The sequence below is a fragment of the Rhinatrema bivittatum genome, chromosome 3, assembly GCF_901001135.1.
Source record: "Rhinatrema bivittatum chromosome 3, aRhiBiv1.1, whole genome shotgun sequence".
NCBI classification, from domain to species: domain Eukaryota; kingdom Metazoa; phylum Chordata; class Amphibia; order Gymnophiona; family Rhinatrematidae; genus Rhinatrema; species Rhinatrema bivittatum.
In genome coordinates, this window is record NC_042617.1 from 37,883,656 (window position 1) to 37,909,079 (window position 25,424).

General features: G+C 45.4%; 1 protein-coding gene across 3 annotated transcripts in view; it reads right to left on the reverse strand.

Moving 5' to 3' along the window:
* Positions 1-25,424, reverse strand: part of TAF1A (TATA-box binding protein associated factor, RNA polymerase I subunit A) — a 74,395-nt gene that overhangs the window by 21,275 nt on the left and 27,696 nt on the right. The window contains exons 3-6 of one of the 3 annotated variants that reach the window (XM_029593151.1): positions 17,585-17,694; positions 16,418-16,616; positions 6,738-6,862; positions 3,198-3,356 (exon numbers count right to left, since the gene is read on the reverse strand). In XM_029593151.1, coding sequence (XP_029449011.1) covers positions 3,198-3,356; positions 6,738-6,862; positions 16,418-16,616; positions 17,585-17,694 — 593 coding nt within the window. Of the gene's footprint in view, positions 1-3,197; positions 3,357-6,737; positions 6,863-16,417; positions 16,617-17,584; positions 17,699-25,424 lie in introns of all 3 variants that reach the window. The other 2 variants (XM_029593149.1, XM_029593150.1) reach the window with 2 other exon arrangements.

Sequence of the window (25,424 nt, forward strand, 5' to 3'; positions counted from 1 at the left end):
TAGCTGTAGATTGATGTGCGAGTACCCTGTGTGCAAGTGAAGTGAGTATTCACTTGATCTTAGGGAAGGCATGCTGTCTCCTCCAGGGTGGAATCAGAGTTGATTTTTTGAAAACGTGTTAAGCATCCCAAACACTGCAGGAGCTGAATCGGTTTGCAAAGCAGTTAGTACATCTTCCTAGGGCTGAGTCTACTTTATAGATAGAAAAATTTAGATACAACAAGGAAAGCTAGAGAGATAGAAGTTCATATCGCCACACTGCTTGGAGGGAGAAAAGAAAAGAAAAAAAATAAAATAAAATAAGGCCTATGGGGACTCATAGGGCAACACCCGAGCAGGAATTCCTGCACATGCTTGGAGCGAGGTCTGTTCACTGCCACTGGATGTCGTCACTTCATATGTCATAGTTAATTCAGCACTGCTTGTCGAAAGAAAAAAAAAAAAAAAAAAGACGACTATATGTTTCATTTTTCTCTCTAACACGCCAACCCTCCCAGATCTGAATCCCAAGGAAATATCTATGCCTCAAGCTTGCTGCCAACAAAAAAAGAAAACCACAAACATTTCTTCTATAATAAACACCACCGATTCTCACTGCAGGGTGGGGCAATATTTGTACTGCATGACACATGGAGGACAGCAGCTGCACACTGACATTAAAGAGGTACTCAGCACTATTAACTGTCCAGCAACTTCTCAAAGCTTGGATTGGGGCCTCTGCAGAACAGCAGCTATTGCAGGATGTCCTGAATAAAAGCCACACCCTTAAGGTGCATGTGTACTTTTGTATGCAGGTTTGCTGGCGACAACCCTTAGCTTAAAACTGCGGGAGGCTAAAGCATCTGGTGGATTCAGAAGTCTTCAAGGGTGATTTCAGGCCTCACCTCTGGAGATAATCGGTGCCACCAGATCTGGGATTCCTGGCTTTGACCAAAATTTCTATATAAACCCATACTTTAGCAATCCTACAGCTAAAAAAATGTTTAAAATAATACTAATAATCTTTCCTATAAGAGCTCTGAGGAGTGTACTCAAAGTAACATACCTTCAGGGTGGATATTTTGCAGTGCTTTTACCATAGATTTTTACCCATGTGATCCTGTAACACTGCCAGCTGGTCTTCTGAAACTTGGATCCTGACCTTAATGTGGGTAAAGTTTTAGCAGCAAACTGATACATGCACAAGTCTGCTTTGAAAATACAAAGGCATTCCAGGTATGTGCTGACATACACACGAAGTTACACCTGCTCCCGACTACCTTTCATTTCATGCTTGAAGATTTATGTGCATACTTTCAAAATTCAAAAGTATGCATGGAAATGTTTTCACTGCCCTCAACTGCAACCCCAAGAATGCCTCTTGCGTTTATGCAAAAAAACCCAAATACACGCATAATCGAGTTACATACATTATTTTACATGTGCCGAACCCCAGTTGATTTTCAAAAGGCAATTCTGCATGCAAAAACTGAGTCTATGTATGCACGTCCTTTTAAAAATAACCTCCCCAATAAAATCTAAGGGCTTTCCTCCAGATCCTGCTTACACACACACACACATCCCATCTCACGAAGGAGCTCAGCATTCAGGGACTTCCCAAAACAGCCTCACTGAAAGTCACCTGGGCAAGGTTTTGTAGGCATCTTAGTTTATGGGAAACTAAATTACTCTATAGGAAGGCCTGAGAAGTGACCAGGGGCAAAAAAGCAATACAGTTTTTCCAAATTTGCCCTGTGCTTTCCCCAATTTCCAGAGTCACTGTGGCAATTTAAGACTCTGAAATCTAATCCTGCTCTCCATGTTTTTGAATGCAGGCCCCTAGAGAAAAAGGGCCCGTTATACTTCGTAGGCATAAGTCCCCTGGTGAGGGCCAAGTCACGGGCTCTAATGCCTTTTACTAATTCTGAATACCGAGCACCATAAATTTATGGATAGGATATTACCACTCAGTTATTCCCAACTCCAAAAATATCCTTGTCCACTAAATACTGGATATTCACTTTAAAAACTCAAACGCCGCATCGTATAAATGGAGAGTTAGACTGGAATGCATTAGTCTGACAACAGGAGATGACGGCAATTTATGTAAAGCGCGATTGCTTGGTTTTGAATGAAGGGGGGGGGGAGCATAAAAGGATCAGCTAAGGTGCGTATCTAGAGCGTTTCTTAAGAGAAGCCATGAACACCTGAGATCTTCAAACTGAGGAGGCGAAGGGAAAATTATGAGGAACCTAATGGTTTGAAAAAGACCCAGAGGAAAAAAAAAAAAAAAAAAAATCGCTATAAAATGCACCAACCAGCGAATCAGACTTTCTGTAAACCAGGCACATCCCCTGAGGAAAGACTCGTTCCGGGTCCGATACAAGGCCTTGTCGAGTGGACAGTGACAGACTGATACAAGTCGGTTTTTTACATTTAATATAAGAAACGTTTTCACTGTGATTTATGGAGTAAAGAAATCTGAAGGTAAATTGGCTATTTTTAGGCGTTAAAAGGTCAGATTGAACAACAAAACAATATCGATAGACAAGCAGTTGAAGGACGTTTTCAGAAATTGTTTTGATACACGTCTTATATAAAGTAATTAAAAAAAAATCTAGGAAGGAGGTGGATCGTTAATGATTAAAAGCAGTACATTACATGGAGGTAATGTATCCTAATCGTTGAACTACCGGTTTTCTTGTTCTATTTAATCATACTATTATACCTTGTTAGATCTCGTTTTATACTATATCATCATATAACACGCCCGGCTCAACCAGTTTACTGTATTGCGTTTTTATGGTCTCTTCACATGTATTGCATTGTTCCAAATGTAACCCGGAGTGAAGGCATCTAGCTAAACTTCGCTATATAAAACGATTAAATAAATAAATAAAATAAATATGAAACTTTCCACTCTTTCCTTAAAAAAATTTTTTTGGGTGTTTTATAGGGAGTTTATTCAAATTGATTTAAAATCCAACATAAAAAGGATTCACTTTTCCTGATATTAAGCAAAAAATAGAAACAAATTAAAACCAAAAAGTATTTAGTGGCCAGGGATATTTTACTAATTCAGAGCATTTTGCAGCTCTGACATGACCAAAGAGAAAATAAAAAAACTCGATAAGGCCTCTCAATAAGAGAGACATGAAAGAGGCTTCCATGGCAGACCCCCGCCATTTCACACTCCCGACGCTCAATGCGTGCCCTACCTTGAGAACTTGTATCAGTTTCTTTGGGGCTTCATGATTTTTCTTCAGATATTTGTACAGGTACACGTGGGCATTGGGATTAGACGGATACTTGGAATCGTAAGCATACTTTCTCAGCATCTCCTCAACGTCATCACAGTGGCCATAATGATCTAGAAGCTACAGAGAGAAGAAACTAGTTTAGCAGAAATGGGCTTTGAGCTCCTCCCCCATCTCCAGTAGTGCCAGTACCTGGGGATCACACTTTGACACCCTGCAGTTCAGTAAACCTGGTTTAGACAGCTGGTTCTTGGATTGAAAGACATTTCAAAACGTCACTATTTTGGGGATTGGCCCAGTGAAGAGAGAGAGTGCTGCTTGCTGCTACACAGAGGACCTTGGCTTTCTTCCTGGCTCAGCTCTTTCGCTCCCCAGCCCAGACAGGACAGAGGATGCTGCAGAGGCAGCGTTCAAAGCAACTGGGCAATGCTAACTTTCCGCTGCATGGTTTGGCGACTCTGTGCGAGTGATGCATGCGATTCTGTCCAAAATCTCTTACCAGGAAGATTAGGAGCCTGTGCAATAAAAGTTTAAAATGCATGCTAAGGGCCTTCTGTGAGCGGTAAAAAACCATGAGTTATGCAGCAAGGCCTTAACGTGCATATTACGACATGCTCTCAGGATGTTAAAGAGATCATGTTGAAATTAGCAGAGTCTTGGAGCATGCATGAGTTAGACATCACCGGTCCCACAGGAAAATAGCGTGTTATGCTGATCTCACCCACTATTTTCCGTGGCCTTGGAAAAGGGTAGCACACCTGCCTCGCACTAGGTGCTACCATTCACAGAAAGTCTTGAAATCCCCCTTGCTGACATGCCCTCACACTTTCAGCCTGTTAACACAGGGAATTTCCACTCCCTCCTCATCCCAGTACACCAGAGATCCATCCCCAATCTCTCACCACAGCCCCTCCCCCTGCCTGCACGGCAGCCAATGCCTGTGAGGAACTCTCCCTCCGCCCCTCTTGCGCTGATAAAACCTGGGTCCGGAGGGGCAGGTGGGGCACTGGCTGATGGGGACCTCCTCCTCTGCGCAGAGTTCAGCAGAAGGGAAAGGAAATCCCTCGTGCTGAGCAGTCAAAAGTGAAAGGGCTGGCTAGCATGAGGATTTCAGCAGGCTTACACCTGACAGCATAGCATAAGCTGTTTTTTTTTGTTTAAGTTACTGTGCATATTGCTAACATGGTCATGCTAATGCAGAAAAAATGAAATGTGTGCACAATAAAAATACTTTGCATAGCCTGTTAAGGAGCATTTTACCATGCACATAATTTATTATTTTTTTTGCACTAACTAGCCTGCTAAACTTCTATACCGCGAGTTTTATTTCATAAGCTCCTCACTGTAAAAGGAGCGATGCCTCTGAAACACACTAGAGCAGCGGTTCTCACCCTTTTTTCTGTCAGGACACACCTGACAGATGGTTCTCACATGCGTGACACACTGACCCATGGTAGTCACGGGGCTAGATGTAAAAGTACAGTTTGCATCCACGGGAACCCCCCCCCCCCCCGACCCACAATTATGGATGTAAAGCAGAATTATGACATTCCCCATACGACTCACTGTACAAAAAATATATTCTGATTCTAGGGTCATCTCAGTAACAGCAACATAAACCTCAACTACCAGGCTCAATAGCCCTACTTATGAAAAGACAGCAGTTTACCACCAATGCATGTCCTCTTGAGAAAACACAACAAATAAGACTGATACAAATGCTTACATGCTAGTAAAATATCTCATCTCGGTAACAGACACAGAACCGACCTAACATACTCCCAGGATCTGTAGTAATGCACATAAACTAATCCGCACACAGTTACACCTGTATCCAACAATTAATAACTCATAAAAATTATTTAAAATTCTCCAACCACCAATAAAATATTTCAAAACAGCAGACACATCACATAATATTCAGTAATTAAAATGGCAGTCAATCAAGAAAAATAAACTTAAAACCCACCTTTACTATCCCCCTCCAGCAGCTCTCCTACTCCTCTTCCATGCAGGCCGTAGCACACAGCAGAAGCAGTAGTGGCTGAAGCTCTGTACTCATGGTCCTCTTCCTTAGGGCCCACGACCAGTCTCTCTGTCTCTCACACACACACACGCTTCCCACTTCCATGTTCTGTCTTACATACACAGGCTTCTCACTCCTATGCTAGCTCTCTCCACATGCAGAGGCTTTTCATTCCCACAATCACTTTCTCTCATACACACACACATTCCAGTCATCTCCCTCACCAGTCACTTGCATTGTCTCTCCTATACACACACACACACACACCACCTCTCTGACCAGTTTCTCTCAATCACACACACATGCTCTCTCACACACTTTACACAGATGACCTCAATCAAATGCTCTTGCTTACACACAGGCTCTCACTCACAATCACACATACATTCACTTACAGACAGGCTGGCTGGCTCTCTCATGTCCTGCCCCCTCCCGAGCACAAATGGTAGCTGCAGCAGCCTCTTCCTCCAGCCCCCGCAGGCCAAGAAAGAAGAATCCCATCGGCCACGAGAGGCTCAAGCTGCTGTCTCCTGTGCTGATTTCTGGCTGCTTCTGATTTTGCTTTGGGCGCAGATGCTGCCCGCCGCTACTTTTCCATGCGGCATGGCTCTTTCTTCTTCCCGCGCACCTCACTGCACATCACTTCCTGTTCTGGGCCAGGGTGGGGGAAGGTGCGGGAAGAAGAAAAGGCCCAGCCGCAGTTTCCAGCCTCCACTAACACTGCTGCCGTTCCCATCCAGGCTTGAACGTGCTGATAGCCCAGGCGGCAACGGCAGCAGTGGAAGATTATCCCTCTCACTCGGTGAGGGAAGGTGGGGAAGAGCAGCGCGAGACTGGTAGCACGCGACACACCTGCCGCTGCGTGGCAACACACTGGTTGAGAATCGCTGCACTAGAGAACAGGTGAAAAAAGGATAAAAAGCACCCTCTGGTCAAGGAGAATGGAGTCTTCTGACCACCGAGGGAAACTTGATAGCTCTAGCAGGAATATATATTATGGCAAAATATTTTATAATCAAAGCTGGTTAAATCCGATCTGTGACAGAAAAATTCTTCTCCCGCCAATTCAAGCCTCAGTAGCTTGGTCACTTAACCCAGCTTCCCTGCAAAGATTCTCCCCTTCCTCACATGTCTGGCACGAGGAATCCCCTTTCCCATCTCTTTCCATGTAGGAAGGAGGAGCCTGCAGCATTTCTAAAGCTGCCCTGCGGCTGAAGCGATACCGTACCTCGCACTAAGGAGCAGGAGCCTAACGTGGCACTCGGATCTCAGCGACTCGCTAGGCAGCACACTGTGGCATGGCATGGCCTCTCTGGGTGGGCACAGGTCTCACTAACTTCTGAAATTTGTTGTAGGTAAATCAGTCCCAAGGATTGCCCTTAAGCAGCTTACAGCTATTTTAAAAAAGAATAAAAAAAAAAAATTTTCACCTGTCCCGAGAGACAAACACAAATCAAAAAAAAAAGTTCTCTTACATCTACGTAACTCTGCACAAAGGGGTCCCAAACTCCTGGGAACTGAATGATCTCACGGAGAGCCAGGCTTGCCTGGCGAAAGTAGCTGTGCAAGCCCTGGGAAGACGTGGACTCGTCCTCCTGACCTGCAACGAGAAAAAAAAAAAAAAAAGTCATACTGCCTCTTCAGCCCACGTGCAGCAGCAGACGCCATCTTTCAGGAGGCAGCTTGCTGCGAAGCGGTCTACCAACATTTACCCATGTGGTGCTTGATCATGTACTGTTGCCATCCGATTCCCTTCATCGCAGGCTTCCCCCAGATCTTGCTCCCAAACAGGTTCCCTCTCAGCTAAGCCCTTAGATATCAGGCCCTTGACATACATGGACTCAACATGACCCAGAGAAATCCACGAGAGCAAACTCCTGCAGACAGCTGCTGTTATTTAAGAACATGAGAAGAGCCATGCTGCAGCAGATCTAAAGTCCATCAAGCCCAGCTTCCCGACACTGAGAGTGTGGCCAATGTAGATCACAGGTCTGGTGTCATTTACTAAACTCATAAAATTTAGGCCAGCGAGCTATGAGCTAACAGATAACATTCAATGGAGAATAAAATAAAAAAAACATGCCCTTGAGGTGACCTAGATGAGTATAATGTAAATAGATACAGAGGAGAATCTGGTGGGTGGGATTCAAAGTGCCAGAGAGAGAGAGAGAGAGAGAGAGAGAAGGGGGATCGGTAATTCTACCTACATGGCGGCAGCAGCACCAGCAGCAGTCAGTCTGCCCTTTAAGACACAAGGCAAAAAAGTCTGGTATTATTCATAGGCAACTCGTGCTGCATGTACACCTGTGCTGCCTGGGCCAGTTATCGACAGTGACAGGCAGAGCCACTGCATGCAAATAAACCTCATGAACATTCATTAGGGCTCTCCCAAAAAAAAAAAAAAAAAAAAAAAATCAGACCAATGTTTGCTTTCACTCTGAGGGAACACTATCACTAGGCCCTCCTCTCTCTCACATTAACCCAACGGCGCTTCAGAGTAATCTTTAGGCAGGCAATGCTTTGACGATCCATTATCCTTTCATTGTTTACCCTGCTTACAGGCTTCAGTGTGGCACAAACACGCTTGTCATTCAGAGGTAAGTAAAATCAGGGCTTTGAAAATGCACTCAACTGGAGCGAGTGGATTTTGTCAGCTGGCAAGAAAAGCTGTGGGAGCGTTTTCACCTCTGATCAGGGCCCCAGCAAGAGGAGATGGAAGCATCTTCAGCCCCGAGGGAGGGTGCTGTGGACATCGATTAGCACTACAGATAGGATAAATAGTAGTAAGGGAGATGTCTGAAGCCAGGTTTGAAGCCTGGGAGGCAGCAGCAAGGAGAAAAAGGGAGAGGGCTGCGTCTGGAATAGGAAAAGAAGGAATTTTGAAGCGAGATGAGAGGAAAAAAAACACGAACAAGAGAGCTGGTGAGGAGGAGACTGAAGAAAGAATGGACTGTACTTGGATAGGGTGGGCAAGAAAGCAGAGGTGCTTACCTATAACAGGTGTTCTCCCAGGACAGCAGGATGCTAAGTCTTTACACACGGGTGACATCATCAGATGGAGCCGCGATGCGGAAAACTTCTGTCAGAGTTTCTAGAACTTTGGCTAGGCACACTGCATCCAACATGCCCTATACCATACATCCACGTGGGGTCCCCTCTTCAGTCTCGAAACATAGAATTATGATTAAAATAAAAGATAGGAGAAACCCAACTCTGAGTGGTGGCGGGTGGGTTTCGTGAGGACTGATATCCTGCTTTCCTCGGAGAACACTTGTTACAGGTAAACAACTCTACTTTCTCCAAGGACAAGCAGGATGACAGTCCTCACACATGGGTGAATCCCTAGCTACAGGCTGTTCCCTACCACAAAAAGACACACACACACCTAGGTGCCATCGGGCACAACACCAATGCTGTTGATAATAGAGGGGGAGACAGCCTGAATCTAAACAGGCCTTAGATAGGGAGAGTTGAGTTCTAAACCTCAAAACAGGTACCGGAGGACTGGTCGATCCTGCTGTTGCATTTGCCAACCCCCATCTAGACAATGACGACATGTGAATGTCTGGAGAGAACTCCACATCACAGCCTTGCAGATCTCCTCCATGAGAACTGCTTGCAAGTGGGCCACAGACACTGCCATGGCTCTGACAGAATGAGCCTTGACATGACCCCCAAGATGCAGTCCTGCCTGGGCATAACAGAAGGAGATGCAATCTACTAGCCAACTGGATAGTGTGTGTTTGGCAACAGCAATGCCCAACCTATTCTTAACAAAAGAAACAAAAAAGTTGGGTGGACTCTCTATGGACTTCTGCCTGCTCCAGATAGAAGGCTAAGGTTCACTTGTAGTTCAAACTGTGCAGTGCTCATTCGCCTTGGTGCAAATGGGACCTGGGCAAGAATATTGGCAGGATGACTGACTGGTTAAGATGGAAATCCTAGGCAGGAATTTAGGGTGCATACACAAGACCACCCTATCATGATAAAACAGTGTAAGGTAGATAAGTCATTAAGACCTGGAGCTTGCTGACCCTGCTTGCTGGAAGTGACCATTACCAAAAATATGATCATCTAGGTCAGGTACTTCAGGTCACAGATGCACAGTGGCTCAAAAGGAGCTTTCATCAGTTAAGGACCCAAGACACAGTGGGAGGCCTTAGCGAAGGCTTCAATTACAGCAGGCCCCACATGAAACATACAACTAAAGGCTGTACAGAGATGAGCATATCATCGACACTTTGGTGGTACGCGCCAATTGCACTAAGATGAACTCTAACGGAATTGGTTTTTGAGCCAGCTTCTGATAGGTGTAGAAGGTAGTCAAGCAGTTTTTGTGTGGAGCAGGAGAATGGATCTAGGGCCTTCTGCTCACACCATACGAAAACCTCTTCCTCTTCAGTCCATAGGGCTTTCTAGAAGCCACCAGGACCCGAGACACATCCTTTGAAAGATCAAGCGCCTGCACGATTAACCTCTCAAAATCTAGGTGTGTGCGACAGGGCCTGGAGGTTGGGATGCCACAGCCTACCTTGATCTTTCAGAGGATGTACCTCGGGTCCTGGTGGCTTTTAAAAAGCCCTATGGACTGAAGTGGAGGAGGTTTTCCATATGGTGTGAGCAGAAGGCCACACCATAGGGCCTCCCGCTGTGTCTTGGGGCTTAAATGTGGTGTTAGCTCAGCTGCTGAAAGCTCCTTTTGAGCTCTGTGCATCTCTGACCTGAAGTACCTGAGCTAGGTGGTCATAATTTTGATGGCAGTCACTGGGGAGTCCCCAGACTGATCGGTCTCTGCATAGACAACTCCTGTAGGAGTGGAAACCAGGTCTGTCTCGGCCAATGAGGGACTATGAGGATCATAGTCCCTCTGACCTCGCAAAGCTTCAAGAGAGAGTCTTTGCCACTAAGGGAATAGGAGGATACGTATATAGAAGACCCTTGCTCCAGTGATGGGCAAGGGTGTCCAAGGCTGGTTTGCCGACTTATCTGTATAGAGATCAGAACCAAGGCACCTTCATGTTGCAGGGGGATGCAAACAGATCTACAACCAGGTTCCCCCAGAGGCAGAACATATGATTCACTACCCCCTGGTCCAGGGACCACTGGTGAGGTCTGAAAGCTCAACTCAGCCTGTCCGCTACCATGTTCTCTGTCCTGGCCAGGTACATGGCCCTGAGCACCATCCCATGGGACAGGGCACTAATCTTATCTGGACCGCTTCCTGACACAGAAGTATGATCCCATGCCTCCCTGCTTGTAGACATACCACATGACTACCTGGTTGTCTGTTTGGATCAGGACAACTTTGTTGGACAACAGATCTCAGAAAGTCCATAGTGCGTACCTGATCGCCAAAAATCCTGGAAGCTGGTTTGTCAAGAGCATTCCTGAATGGACCAGAGACCCTGGGTGCTGAGACCATCTACTTGAGCTCCCCAACCAGGGTGGATGCATCCGTGGTTAGGACAATTTGGGTAGGAAAAATTTGAAAAGAGATCCCCTGTTCCAGATTTGAAAGTACCCACCACCAGGACAATGAGTCCCAGAAAGATGGGCTGACTCAGATACAATCCTGGAGGCTGAGTGATCTGGTGCCACTACAACCTCAGGGTCCATTGGGCTCTGTGCATGTGTAAACGTGCCAAGAGATGACAAGCAGTTGCAGCCATATGGCACAATAGCCTCAACATGTGCCAGGCTGACACCTGCTGGCTCTGTTGGATCTCTGCTGCGATGGTCATCAAGGTGATGGTCCTCTGGCAAGGCAGAAGGCCTTGGCCTGCGCCGTGTCTAACAGGGCTCCTATGAAGTCCAATTGAAGTGACAGGCTGAGGTGGGACTTTGGGTAGTTGACAACGAACCCTTGTGACTCCATCGCCCGGATGGTCATGTGCATGGACCTGGTGGCCCCTGCCCGAGACGTGCTCTTGACCAGCCATTCATCCCAATGTGGGAAAACATGCCCTCCCAGTCTGCAGAGGTATACTGCCACCACGGCCAGGCATTTTGTGAAGACCCATGGGGCTGACATGAGCCCAAATGGCAACATCCGGTACTGGAAGTGCTGATTTCCCACCCAAATTGGAGATACTTTCTGGGACCGGTGAAGATCTCAACATGAGTGTATGCATCCTTTAGGTCGAGGGAGCATATCCAGTCCCCTTTTGGCAAAAGGAAGATCAAGGTGCCTAGGGAGACCAACTTGAACTTTTCAATTCTTAGAAACTTGTTGAAGGTCTAGGATGCGACGAGTCCTCCTGTTCTCTTTGGAATCGGGAAGTACCTGAGGTAGAATCCCCGCCTTCTTTGCCCTGGTGGTACAGGCTTGACCGCTCTGGCCATTAAGAGGAAGGAGAGCTCTGTTAATAGTACCTCCTGATGCACTACCAGTCCCCAAAGATGGGCTTAGAGGGCAATTTGGTGGGACACCCAATAGATTAAATTGGTACCCTTGATGGACAATGGACAGAACCCAATGCTCCATAAGAACATAAGAAATTGCCATGCTGGGTCAGACCAAGGGTCCATCAAGCCAAACCAGGCCACAAGAACCTGGCAATTACCCAAACACTAAGAAGATCCCATGCTACTGATGCAATTAATAGCAGTGGCTATTCCCTAAGTAAATTTGATTAATAGCCGTTAATGGACTTCTCCTCCAAGAACTTATCCAAACCTTTTTTGAACCCAGCTACACTAACTGCACTAACCACATCCTCTGACAACAAATTCCAGAGCTTTATTGTGTGTTGAGTGAAAAAGAATTTTCTCCGATTAGTCTTAAATGTGCTACTTGCTAATTTCATAGAATGCCCCCTAGTCCTTCTATTATTCGAAAGTGTAAATAACCGATTCATATCTACTCGTTCAAGACCTCTCATGATCTTAAAGACCTCTATCACATCCCCCCTCAGCCTTCTCTTCTCCAAGCTGAACAGCCCTAACCTCTTCAGCCTTTCCTCACAGGGGAGCTGTTCCATCCCCTTTATCATTTTGGTCACCATCGCAACTATATATCTTTTTTGAGATGCGGCGACCAGAATTGTACGCAGTATTCAAGGTGTGATCTCACCATGGAGCGATATAGAGGCATTATGACATTTTCCATTTTATTAACCATTCCCTTCCTAATAATTCCTAACATTCTATTTGCTTTTTTTTGACTGCTGCAGCACACTGAGCCGACGATTTTAAAGTATTATCCACAAGGTTATACTGGACCACTGGTTTGCAAAGAACTGCAGCCTGCCCCCGACCGGAGGATCCATTGTCCTGGGTACGGGCAACTGGCCTATAATCCCTACACCCCAGTTAAAACCCCATCCCTGAAGTTGACTGAAAGACGGCTGGGGCTTAGGGGTTCTCTGCTGACTAGGACGGCCATGGGAGCCCTGATGGTGTTGATGCGAAGAAGGGGGTGAAGGATACTACTTCCTTTGGCGAAAGAAAGACTCTCTTGGCCCCTTTCTCGCCAGCCTCCTAGAAGAGAAGAATGGGTTCAGAGTGCTGCAGAGAATTGTTAGAGGGTCTTAGTTGGGCCACAGCATCCTTCACCCTCTCTCTGAAGATATTCTCCCCAGTACTTGGCACGTCAGTGAGTCGTTCCTATACCTCTGGTCGGGGATCCAAGGCCCGCAGCCATGCCATTCTGCGGGCACCAATTCCCACCACAGAGAGACTCAATGCTGTCTCAAAAGCATTGTAGGTCTCAAGGACCTAGTGTTTTCCCTCACTCCAGGCCCTCATGCACCAGCAACATGAGGGTATCCTGCTGCTGTTGAGGCAGCTGCTCAGCCACCTCCTGCACCTCCTTCCAGCTAACCCATGAGTACTGGCTCATGTAGAGCTGGTAGGAAGCAATACGAGCAATGAGCATGGTGCCTTGAAGAAATACCTTCCTCACAAAAGCATCCATCGCTCTATGGTCTTTCCCCGGGGTGCCGAGGAATGAGTCTGAAAGCGCTTGGCCCTTGAGTGGATTCAACCACTACCAACTGGTGGGATGGTTGACGCTTATCGAATCCGGCAGCCTTTTGGGCAAAAACCCCATCTGCTTTCTTAAAGGGAGGCACATTGAGGGAGTATTCCCATATCCTCAGTAGCAAGTCCTTAAGGATCTCATGTATCGGGACCGCCACGATCTCCTTAGGAGATTCCACGAACTGGAGGATCTCAAGAATTTTGTGCCTGGCATCCTCCTCTGTTAACTGAAAAGGGATGGCTTTCGACATCACCCTCACAAAACGTGGGAAGGTTAAATCCTCAGACTTCCTTTGCTCCTCTGGAGAAGGGTCTGAGGAAGACCCACAGAGGACGCTGAAATGTCATGTCCCCCAGGGGGTCATAGGGTTCCTGATCCTCACTGTAAGCCACAGGGGACAGGTCCCTAGGTGCTCAGCCTTTGTCTAAAAGATGCAACCACCGGTAAAACTGAACGGGGTAAGGTGAGGGGGGGGGGGGGGGGTGGCAGGCCTTGGTGTCTTTGCCAGCCTCAGTGGAGCTTCCTCCTTGGAGGAACCAGCGATGACCACTGTATCGGTAGGGGGAGGCCTCTGTGCCTCATCGGGCACCGATGCTGTCTCGGGAACAGATGCCAGCTGGGTCATTAACTCACAGATGAGCACATTGAGCTTCTCCAGAAGCAGTATGGGAATGGGTGGCACTGGGTCCAGAGCTGTCTGTGCCATAGGACCAGTCCACTGCTAGCTGACCTGGCGCTCCAGCTCCTCCTTGAACACTGCCGATGCCAACACCGACAGGGAAGGAGGCATGGCCAGATCGCCTTCAGACCCTCAAGGTGAATCAGCGACTGGCATCAGGACTGGTGGAGACCGTTGCGGAGGCCCGATACCGATGGAGGATTGGTGGCCCTCGAGGAACGGGGTTTGCCACCCCTGCCATACGTCTTGCGATGCCCCCAGGCAGAGGACACATATCTCACGCAGATCCACAATGGTCATGGGTCCTCAGGCACTAGGAGCATCGCCGAAAACCAGACGTGGCGACGTCTGACGAAACAAAAGGGGCATGAATTGAAAAGGATGATGGCAGGGTGTCAATGGCCAGCAGGCATGATGCACTGCTGCCATGGGTAATCGAACGTGAAAGGAAACTTACCCAAATCGCTGAAAACCCTGACTAGGAGATACTATGGGAAGGCACAGAGAGGGACCCCGCAATGGAACAAGAAACAACCCACAAAAATTGTGAGAAAAAGCAAGTTTTCTACAAGGCCAAAACAGCCAAAGTGAGCTCCACAGAAAGAGAGACTGGAGAGGCACGCCACATGGACACGTGGTATAGGACACGCTCAGTGTGCCTAGTCAAAATTCTAGAATCTTTGACATAAGTTTTCCACATCAGGGCGCCATCTGATGTCGTCACCCATGTGTGAGCACAACCATCCTGCTTTTCCTCGGAGAAGACGTGCACTCACCATGTATTCCCACTGCTGCCTCTTCTCAAAACAAATTTAATGTATGGGGGAAGAGGGGGAGGTGTTGGGAGGGGGGGAGGGTTAAGCAGGGAAACATACTAAGTTATTCCCCAGGGCTGAAATTAAATCTTGGGGGAATCTTTCAATCCATGAATAAAGATTTAAAAAAAAAACAACAAAAAAAAAACCCCTCTCATGCTATCCATTCTCGGAGACTGATGTGTAGTGCTACTTCGCCAAATAAAAAACTTGTGCAGCTAGGTGGAAGCTGCTGAATATCTGAACATAAGAACATAAGAAATTGCCATGCTGGGTTAGACAAAGGGTCCATCAAGCCCAACATCCTGTTTCCAACAGAGGCCAAAACCAGGCCACAAGAACCTGGCAATTACCCAAACACTAAGAAGATCCCTTGCTACTGATGCAATTAATAGCAGTGGCTATGTTCTAGATAAGATAAGATAAGAATTTATCCGGTTAAATGGATAGCTGGATTATCTTGGGGGTGAGCAATGGATTGATCAAAGCAGGGCATCTTATCCATTTCTCTTAACCAGACAAGTGCCTATATTGACCTTATTTGATTAAGTTAACTAAATAAGTTAGACCTGCTGAAAAGCAAGTCTAAAGTCATCCGGATAGAACTTAACCAGCTAACTAGAAGTTATCCAGTTATATCTGGATAACTTAGATAACTGTATATATCTTTGAATTCTGGGCCCATTAAGTTTCGGGTCAAGTTAGATGGACTGCAGAGCACGAAGCTCCTACGGCTGTGTCAGTGTCTAAATAGCATTTATCAATTTATTTAGCACTGTGGGGCCAAAGCAATTCATTTTGTTTACATTGTTTGGGTCTCCCAGTGAGCTAACAACTTTAATCTAGAATAATGGGAGGTTAAATGATTTACTGATAAGTCAGTGATTAGAGGCAGTAAAACTCACCTGGTCATCCTTCCAGGTTCATAGTTATGTACTCTAGCAGTGCTACTCTGCCAAATTAATGAAGCCAAGCAGGCAGGAACATACAAATTGAGGCCAATACTTAAATAAAGCTCCCCCAACGGATAACTTGTTCAGCTAAACACAGCCATGTAGGAGGTGCTGGCTGGGATGGTGGTAGCAGCTACCACAAACCTGAATGACGATGACCATTTGACAAGATACCAGGAAGATGGGGGGCCAGAAGAGGGCTCATTTGAGATAAATGTATGCAGGACTGGGGAGCAGAAGCTGGCGCCAACTCTTCAAAATTTGATGTTCATTGAATACTTTGTGGGTTTTGGGAATATAGAGCCACCAGGCCTGTAATCCACTATTTTTTTCTTTAATACAAGTTAAATCTAAAATTATCCAAAAATATGTTCCTGGATAATTTTAGACCTGCTTCAGGGCACTTTTAGAGTTAGCTGATTAACTGGTATCGGAGTTTGCAGGATAAGTTAACTTGTCCCTGCCCAGAATGGCTGGGCAATGCTTTAAAAGCTGGATAAGTACTGGTGATTTTGGAAACTTAGCATGTAGGCAGGTATCTTGCGAGTTATCCGACTAAATGCCTTGGAATATTGGCCTCATTATATCTGTTATATACAAATTGTTTTTTTTATGGTCAAAACAAAACAAAAAAAAACAAACAAAACAGAAATAAGCTTGAAAAAAAACAAAAAACTGGCGTTGTTTTACCCTGTGAAATCCTAAAACAAGGATATCTGCAGCTCACCCTCCGCTAGCATGGCATCCCTCTTCTTCAACCATGCATGGTGATCCAGTAGCGCCCGGTACGCCTGGATTAGCTTCATCAGTTTCTCCTGAGAGTCCACCCTGACTCCGTATCGCCAGCTCTCAGCAACGGTCAGGATGCTGTGGGCATCCTCTGTCAATCCTTGGCAGAGGAGGTAAAAGGCTTGCTCCAAACACATCTGTAACAATTTAATCAATGTCACTGATCTCACTGTATGGTGCTAAGCACACGCTGCTCCTCATAACCTCCACTGTTCATTTATTTAAGCAAGCTGAAAAAAAATCGCATGAGCATTTGTTTTGTGTGCAAGGAACACAACCATGGAATGCGTTACCACAAGCATTAAGAGGAGAGCTATCAATTGCTAGATTCAGGAAAATGATGAAAGCCTGGATATTTAAACAAGCATTTAGCCTCTAGATGTTAGCATGTAAGGAAGAATGAGGTATTAAAGCAGCTCATTACAGATAACTCAAGCAGATGTTAACTCAGCAGTGGCCGTTTTGTTTTTTTTTAAGTTTCATAATTTTATGTATGTTTGTTTTTAGCATTTAAGTATGAGCTGTTTTATCTGTTCGATATTTGTTTTTATATTTTTATGGAATGTTTTTATGTAAACCACCTAGAAATGTTGATATGTGGTTTATAAATGTTTAATAAACATTTCATCCCAGTAACTCCTAATATTACTACTGAGGAGCAATAATTTGGTCTTTATGTGGCTTCTTCTATACAAATACTTTGTGCTATTTGATACTTACATACATCTACACGCTGCCACCCCTGGGATGGGAAGGCTGGCAGCTATTGCCAGTGTTTGGACTTCAAACGATCTATCAGGGACTCTCATTTTCACCTCTATCTCCTGAGCTCATATTATCGAAATCAGTGGTCACAATCTGGTAACTCTGCCCACAGATTAATGCCCAAACCACAGATAATAGAAACTTTCTGGAGATGGCGGGGGATTGGAAAAAAAATGGAGGAATCAGAATATTGTTACTAATCATCTGAGAAGTGGGGAAATCCAGACCACAGCGGGAAGTGTCTCCCAGGACTCCCTAGATCAACTCTCTTCCCTATGAGCCAATGAAACCACCAAGGAAGCCCCGCCTCTGGCTGATGACTGCAAATGTGCATCTTTACCTGCAAATAATTTTTTACACCAATATTTTTCACACTGTTGACAAAGGAGTTGACAACCTCGATGCTGCTTTCAGGGTGATGAAATAAAATTTCAGTTCCCAGTCTCCAAACTATCTGCAAATAAAAAACAAAAAATAAAAAACAAACAAACCCCCCCAAAAAACAAACAAACGACAACATCTAACAATGCAGTTTAATTTAAGCCTTCTAAGAAGGCCATAAAGAAAAAATAAATTAAAAAATAAATAAATAAATAAATAAATCAAGGCATGTTCTCTATCTGTGCCAGTTTGAGCTGCTGTTCCCCAATCCTGCCCCTTCCTCTGGGTTCCTTTGGTTCTGGGTGAATCGCTCGTTGTCTGCGTCCTATCCTCACTGAGTCTGAGTTCCTGAAGCCTGGCTGCTGGGCCCTCATCTTGCCTCGCCTGACTACTCCTAACACTTGTTCGTTCTTTTCCATCACACTATCTGCATGCTCCCATCTCCTTCAGGGCTCAAGCTTTCAGTCAAGATCTAGGACTAAGCTATTGTGAAATCACAGCATGAAAGGACTGGCAAAGACCTCCTGGTTTTCAGTTTCACTGCACTCCTGTTCGGCTTTTCACTGTGGATACTGCTAGTTGTGTGGAATTTGAGTTGACTTTTTTCTGAGTTCTTAAAGGTCTCTATATTTGTTAGATAGTTATATGTAGGGAGCAAAGTGGATTTATAAGAAAAAGAAAAATTTTATATTTTATAGAGCTTAGCAAACATTATTGTGCTTAGTTGCTGTTATCTCAAGTAGTGAGTGTACTGTTAGAATTTGTTTTGAACATCTTGTAGTGAAAATATGGAGCAGGCTACATGCTGACTTGAAGGATGGATGGTGTAATTTTGCATCAGACCTTGCAATTGATGACACCTAGTATTTATGAAAAATGAGCTTCGTTTTAGTATTCGGGCTGGTTTAAATGATTGGTAGCAGATCCTAAACTAGATCTGTGAATCGATAAATTATATGTCAATAAGAATGATGTGATGTAAGAATGCTTGTCATCAAGGAATAAAGCATTGATTGGTTACATGCCCTGTTAAGGGAAAATCGGTTCTTACCTGCTAATTTTCGTTCCTGTAGTACCACCGATCAGTCCAGACTCCTGGGTTTATGCATCCTTGCCAGCAGATAGAGTCAGAGAATGTTTAACTGACACTGCTTCATAAACCCTGGTGCCACCTGCAGTTCCTCAGTATTGAACTGAACCCAAGCCAAAAAACACCGGTAAAAAGAAGTAAGAAAAATAGCCAAACAAACTAACAATAATAGAACTGGAAAAAATCTTAAACTACCTGAAGCAATCAGAGCTGAGCAAATCGGGCGGGTTCTGGACTGATCTGTGGTACTACAGGAACGAAAATTAGCAGGTAAGAACCAATTCTCCTTTCCCTGTAAGTACCCAGATCAGTCCAGACTCTTAGGATGTACCAAAGCCCCCTAATTAAGGTGGAACCTGGAGAGTCCCGCTCGCAAGACACTTTCACCAAAGGACCAAGACTCTGGATCCCCGACATCTAGACGATAATGCCTCGTAAAAATATGCAGAGACTGCCAAGTCACCGCCCTACAAATTTCCTGTGGTGAAACTAACTGGGCCTCTGCCCATGAGACGTTTGAGATAGAGTAGAATGAGCCCTCAAACCATCTGGCACCCAACGGCCTTTCAGAATGTACGCTGACCCAATGGCCTATTTAAGCCACCTCGCAATGGTAGCCTTGGAACCTGGGTACCTTTCTTCAAACCGCTCCATAAAATGAAAAGATGATCAGATCTCCTAAAATCATTCGTTACCTCAGCAAAGCCTATGGACATCCAGACGTCTAAGTTCCCGCGCATGAGGCGCAGAAGCATCCAAATCTGGAAAAGCAGGAAGCTCCGTCTGATTAATATGAAAAGCCGATGCCACCTTGGGAAGAAAGGAGGGATCCGTCCGCAAGGACACACCTGAATCTGAAGGAATGGATCGCGACAAGATAACGTTTGCAACTCAGAGATTTTTCTCGCAGAACAAATTGCTACTAGAAAAACAATCTTCAAGGTCAAATCCTTAAATATTGCTCTGCAAAGAGGCTCAAAGGGTGCCTCACATAAAACTCTGAGGACAAGATTAAGATTCCAGGATGGACAAACTCTCCTTGGTGGAGGGCACATATTCTTAACCCTCTGAAGAAACCTGACCACATCTGGGCGAGAGGACAACGTCCCACGTAAAGAAGCCAGAGTTGCTACCTGAACTCTGAGAGAGTTTAAAACTAGGCCTTTGATTAAACCTTCTTGAAGGAAAGATAAAATCTGAGACACTGAAGACCATAAGGCCTGAATACCTTCAGTTATACACCATGCCTCAAAGATCTTCCAGACTTGGACGTACGACAATGAAGTAGATGTCGTTTTTACTGCCTCTGGGTATCCTCTGCATCTCAAACATCACCTCTCAAAAGCCAAGCCGCTAGACAAAAAGTGATCTGCCTGGTCGGAAAATATGGGGCCCTGGCGAAGTAGGCGAGGAAGATGACTAAGTTGTAATGGACTGTCCACTGCCAAGTTGACCAGATCAGCGAACCATGGCCAACGCAGCCACTCTGGGACTACCAACACCACACCCCCAGGTGACTCTCTATCCAGTGCAAGATCTTGCCTACCAGAGGCCAAGGGGGAATACATAAAGTAGGATCTCCCAAGACCCAGTAATCACCAGAGCGTTGACTCCCTTGGCCCCGTACTCTCGCCTGTGGCTGAAAAATCGAGATGCCTTCGCATTGAGACGAGTCGCCATTAGATCCACATGAGGACAACCCCACCTCTTGCGAATGAGCTACATTGCCGACTCCAACAATTCCCAGTCTCCTGGATCTAGAAGTTTGTGACTTAGAAAATCCGCCTGGACGTTTTTGACCCCTGCTATATGAGATGCTGCTATCTGGCCAAGTGTTCTTCCGTCCAAAGAATCAACTCATAAGACTCCTGTGCCATCATTTGACTCTTGGTTCCACCCTGCCGATTGATATATGCTATTGTGGTCGCGTTGTCTGACAAGACCCGCACCGAGCGTCCTTGAACCAGAGGCAGAAAGGCTAGTAACACTAACCTCACTGCTATGGTCTCTAAGCGAATGATAGACCAGGAGGCCTCTTTCTCTGTCCAAGTACCCTTGGCCGACTGACGCTGGCATACTGCCCCCCCAACCAGAAAGACTGGCCTAGATCGAGTAACTGTGAAAAGGTTATTTACTCTTTTGGATAATAGAAGGACTAGGGGGCACTCCATGAAGTTAGCATGTAGCACATTTAAAACTAATTGGAGAAAATTCTTTTTCACTCAACGTACAATTAAACTCTGGAATTTGTTGCCAGGGGATGTGGTTAGTGCAGTTAATGTAGCTAGGTTTAAAAAAAGGTTTGGATAAATTCTTGGAGGAGAAGTCCATTACCTGCGATTAATCAAGTTGACTTAGAAAATAGCCACTCGTATCACTAGCATCAGTAGCATGGACTAGACTTAGTTTTTGGGTACTTACCAGGTACTTGTAGCCTGGATTGGCCACTGTTGGAAACAGGATGCTGGGCTTGATGGACCCTTGGTCTGACCCAGTATAGCATGTTCTTCTCGTTTGTTTTTATGGTAGTAAGAATTATCCAATCCGGTATGTCTAGATTGACAACACATACTAGGCTGGACGTCTGTAGCCACCAAGACAGCCTGTCTCGGATAGGAGTATCGAAAGATATGGGCTGATAAAAATGTTCCGACAATGGATTCCATTGCACCAACAGAGTTCTCTGTAATGGTCTCATATGCATAAAGGCCCAAGGAACCAACTGAAGAGTTGAAGCCATCAACCCCAGAGCCTGCAAAAAAATCCCAGGCTCTGGGTACTCGCAACCATGACAAGCGCTGAACCTGCGTTTGTAACGTGTACACTCTCTCCGTAAGGTACACCTTGCCTTTGTTTGTATCCAACAGAGCTCCCAAATACTCAAGTTCTGAGTTGGAATTAGATGGCTCTTTGCCAAATTCACTACCCAGGCCTAGAGATTCCAGAGTATGAATCACCTTCTGGACTGCAGTGCGACAACTGGCTTCTGACTTTGCCCTGATGAGCCAATCGTCGAGGTAAGGGTGGACCAACACTCCCTTGCATATAAGGCTGCTGTCAACTACTACCATGATCTTAGTGAAAGTTCGTAGTGCCGTGGCCAGCCCGAAAGGGAGGGCCTGAAACTGGAAATGTTGACCCAGCACCATAAATCTCAGAAAATGCTGGGGATCCCAATGAATGGGAATGTGCAGGTATGCCTCCTTTCAAGTCCAAAGAAGCCAGAAATTCTTCAGTGTGCACCACCACAATTACCAACTGCAAGGTCTCCATGCAAAATCTTGGAACCTTTAACACTGCATTTACCCTTTTAAGTCTAGAATGGGGCAAAAGGTGCCCTCTTTCTTTGGAACCACGAAGTAAATGGAATACTGACCTTTGCCCCATTCCTCTAGAGCAGAGCTTTCCAAACTTTTCATGTTGGTGACACACTTTTTAGACAAATATAATTTCGGGACACAGTAATTCAGTCTACTAGCAAACCAGAGGTTAAAGGTTAAACGAACAAAATGTATTTCAACAATTTATGTATGTTTCCTTAAATATATACATAATAAAATGTTTCACGACACAACCTATCTTGTGAAAACCTTTCATTTATATTAAAAATATATAATATTCCAAGATTAATGTTATTGTTATAATTTATGAGTAACAATAATAAAACAAATTTATTGTGTTATTCAATTTACCTCTTTAATGAGATATATGAGCTTGATGGGATGAACACAGCTTTTGAATATTTGGTGTTAATAAGAAAGTCCAAAGGGTCTTCTGCGTAATTTTAAAAAGCTGACCAGTTTCACACTATATAATTATTTGATAGCCTCATTCAACTAATTCTTTGTGGCTATGAGAGTGAAGTCTGGAATTTATAGGAAGGGACAGAATGTCAATATAAATCCTGCACCTCCAGTTCTGTAACTTGAATGTTTCCCTTACAGCTCATCATACTAAAAGATATTTTCAAATTCTGGTGTCACCTCACAGTAACAGCAGCAAACACCTTCCACTGCCAGGCACATTGTGAACGAAAATAAAACCTCGCAAAAAAAAAAAAAAGACACTTAAAATCTATACTGCAATCCCATTGTAACATAACAGTAATAACACCAAGGACTCAAACAACAATAACCCTACCTGTGAAAAAGCAAGGGTAAATATTATACTGGGTCCTAGAATACCAATACACCACCTACTGAGGAAACAAACAAACCAGAATCTCTCATCATGGTCACACACACACAAAATAGCAAAGAGAAGCTAAAGCAAAGCTAAAGAAGGAGAACACAGAAAACAGAAAAGAAAAAATTCCTGTCACAACTGGGGAAGCACAGATTCCCCTACTCTCATCTGCTGGAGTCAGAAGATACTGAATTCCTGCAGAGGGGGTGCTGGTATATATGATTACGCCCCCTCGAAGTCTGTTCTGACTCCATCTGCTGGACTCGGGGACATAACCCACTGTCTGGACTGATCCTGGTACGTACAGGGAATACAAAATAAAGGAGCACAAATTAGACAAAAACTGAAATGGAAACCCCAAGAAGCCAGACTCTGTGTATTAATAATGGAAAAACAGAACCACCATTCCTCATAAGACAAATAAAATCAAGAAACATAAAGCATCAGTTATAATAGTAAACCATACTAATAAAAGAATATTTTAAAACTACTGATAAACAGAATTTCTATTCATTAAAATCATATACATTTTTTACAATTTCCCCAAACACCAATAAAATATTTCAAAACAGCACATATATCAAATAACACCCAATAATTAAAACTAATAAGGATTTTAAAAAGCCCCTGCTGTCCATACGTGGGAGCTCTTGATTTCCAGTCACCCTGATATTGTCAAGGATTAGGAGGTTATCCTCTCTCTCACATATACTCACATGTCCATTCTCTCTCACACATACACTGTCACATACATACACATTCATGCTCTTATACCCACCATAACCTCTCGCTCTCACAGACACTGACACACTCTCAGGCTCTAAGACACTCTCTCTCCCTCCACACACACCCCCCACACAAACTCTTACTCCCCTGGATTTTCTCATACACACTCTCTCTGGCTCCCTCACATACACACAAACACACACACCCAGGCAAGCTCCCAGTCATTCTCACACACTGAAACTGACCCCCAGGCAGGCTTCCATTCATTTTCACACCACTCCCTCACCATCCCCCAGGCATGCACACATTCATTCTCACACACACATACACCACACACAGGCCGGCACCTATTCTCACACATACAAACCCCAGGAAGACACCCATACATTCTCACACACAGACACACCCTCAGGCAGGCACACACTAAAGGCAAACCCCCTCTCTTTCTTTTGCCAGCAACCTCGGAGCCTCTCTCATTCCTCTGCTGCCACGGTCACTGATGCCGCATGGCTATTGGGGAGGCGCTGATTGCTGCTATTGGCACTGAAGCCCATTCTGCTGCCTCCTCTGTGCAGGCCCCGTGGGTTTCCACTTCCTCCATGTTGATCTCGTACATTGTGAAATCAGCATAGAGAAAGTGCTACTCTTGCACATTAACAAAGATTACATGTGCCAATCAGTAAAAAGTAATTTATTTCTTTTTTTTACCTTTGCTGTCTGATCTTAGTTTTCTAATCGGTTGGTCACAGGCTTTTTTGTTCCACCTCCCCTTTCTTATTTTTTTGCCAATTCCTTTCATATTGTCTTTTTTTCTATTTCTTTTCTCTCCATCTATCTTCTTCCCTCAAACATTCAGTCAGGTTCTCATTCTCACATGCTTTCTCTCTCTCACACACACACAGGCTCTCACTCTCACAGGCTCTCTCTCATACAATCATTCATACAGTCTCTCTCTTGCACATGCTGTCTGACTCTCACACACCCAGGCTCTCTCTCACTCCCACATGCTGTCTTGCTCAAGCACAGGCTCTCACTGTCACATGCTCTCTCTCATACAATCATTCATACACACAGGCTCTAACTGTCACATGCTGTCTCTCTCACACACACACAGGCTCTCTCACATGCTGTCTCTGCAAACATTCAGGTCCTCACTCCCACACACAATCTCTCAACTCACCTCATACATGCACACAATCGCTCAACTCACCTCATACACACACTCTACGGGCCCTCAGCCTCTCTCTTACCTCTGGGCTTCCTCTTCACGGGTCGCTGCAGGATGGGCTCTGCAGCGGCCCTGATCTTCTCGGGCTGATCACGGCGGCGACGGCAGCGGCCCTGATCTTCTTGGGCCGATCCGCGGTGGGGACCCTGCTATCGGGCCTCCTCCTCTTCTCGCCCGCTGCAACAACGCTGCTGCTCCTCTTCTGCACGCGGCTGACGCTCCTCCCCCTTTCTGCCCGTGTGGCTCCGGCAACATTTTTCTTCCGGGGCCGCATGGGCAAGAAGGAGGAGTAGCACCTGCACGTTTCGACGTGACCTTTTTCTTCTTTGGGCCGTGGTGAGGTGAGCTCCACCACGGCCATGCCGATCTTCCTGCTGTGTGTCTCCGGCACACAGCACAGCGATATTTCACTGCTCAGCCGCCAGTGGGATGAGCTCCACCGGCGGCTGCATTGGCTCCCACTTGCCGGTGTGTCACGTGCACCGGGCTTGCGCGACACACTAAACTGTCGCGACACACACTTTGGAAAGCTCTGCTCTAGAGGGACCGGAATCACAGCCCCTATGTTCT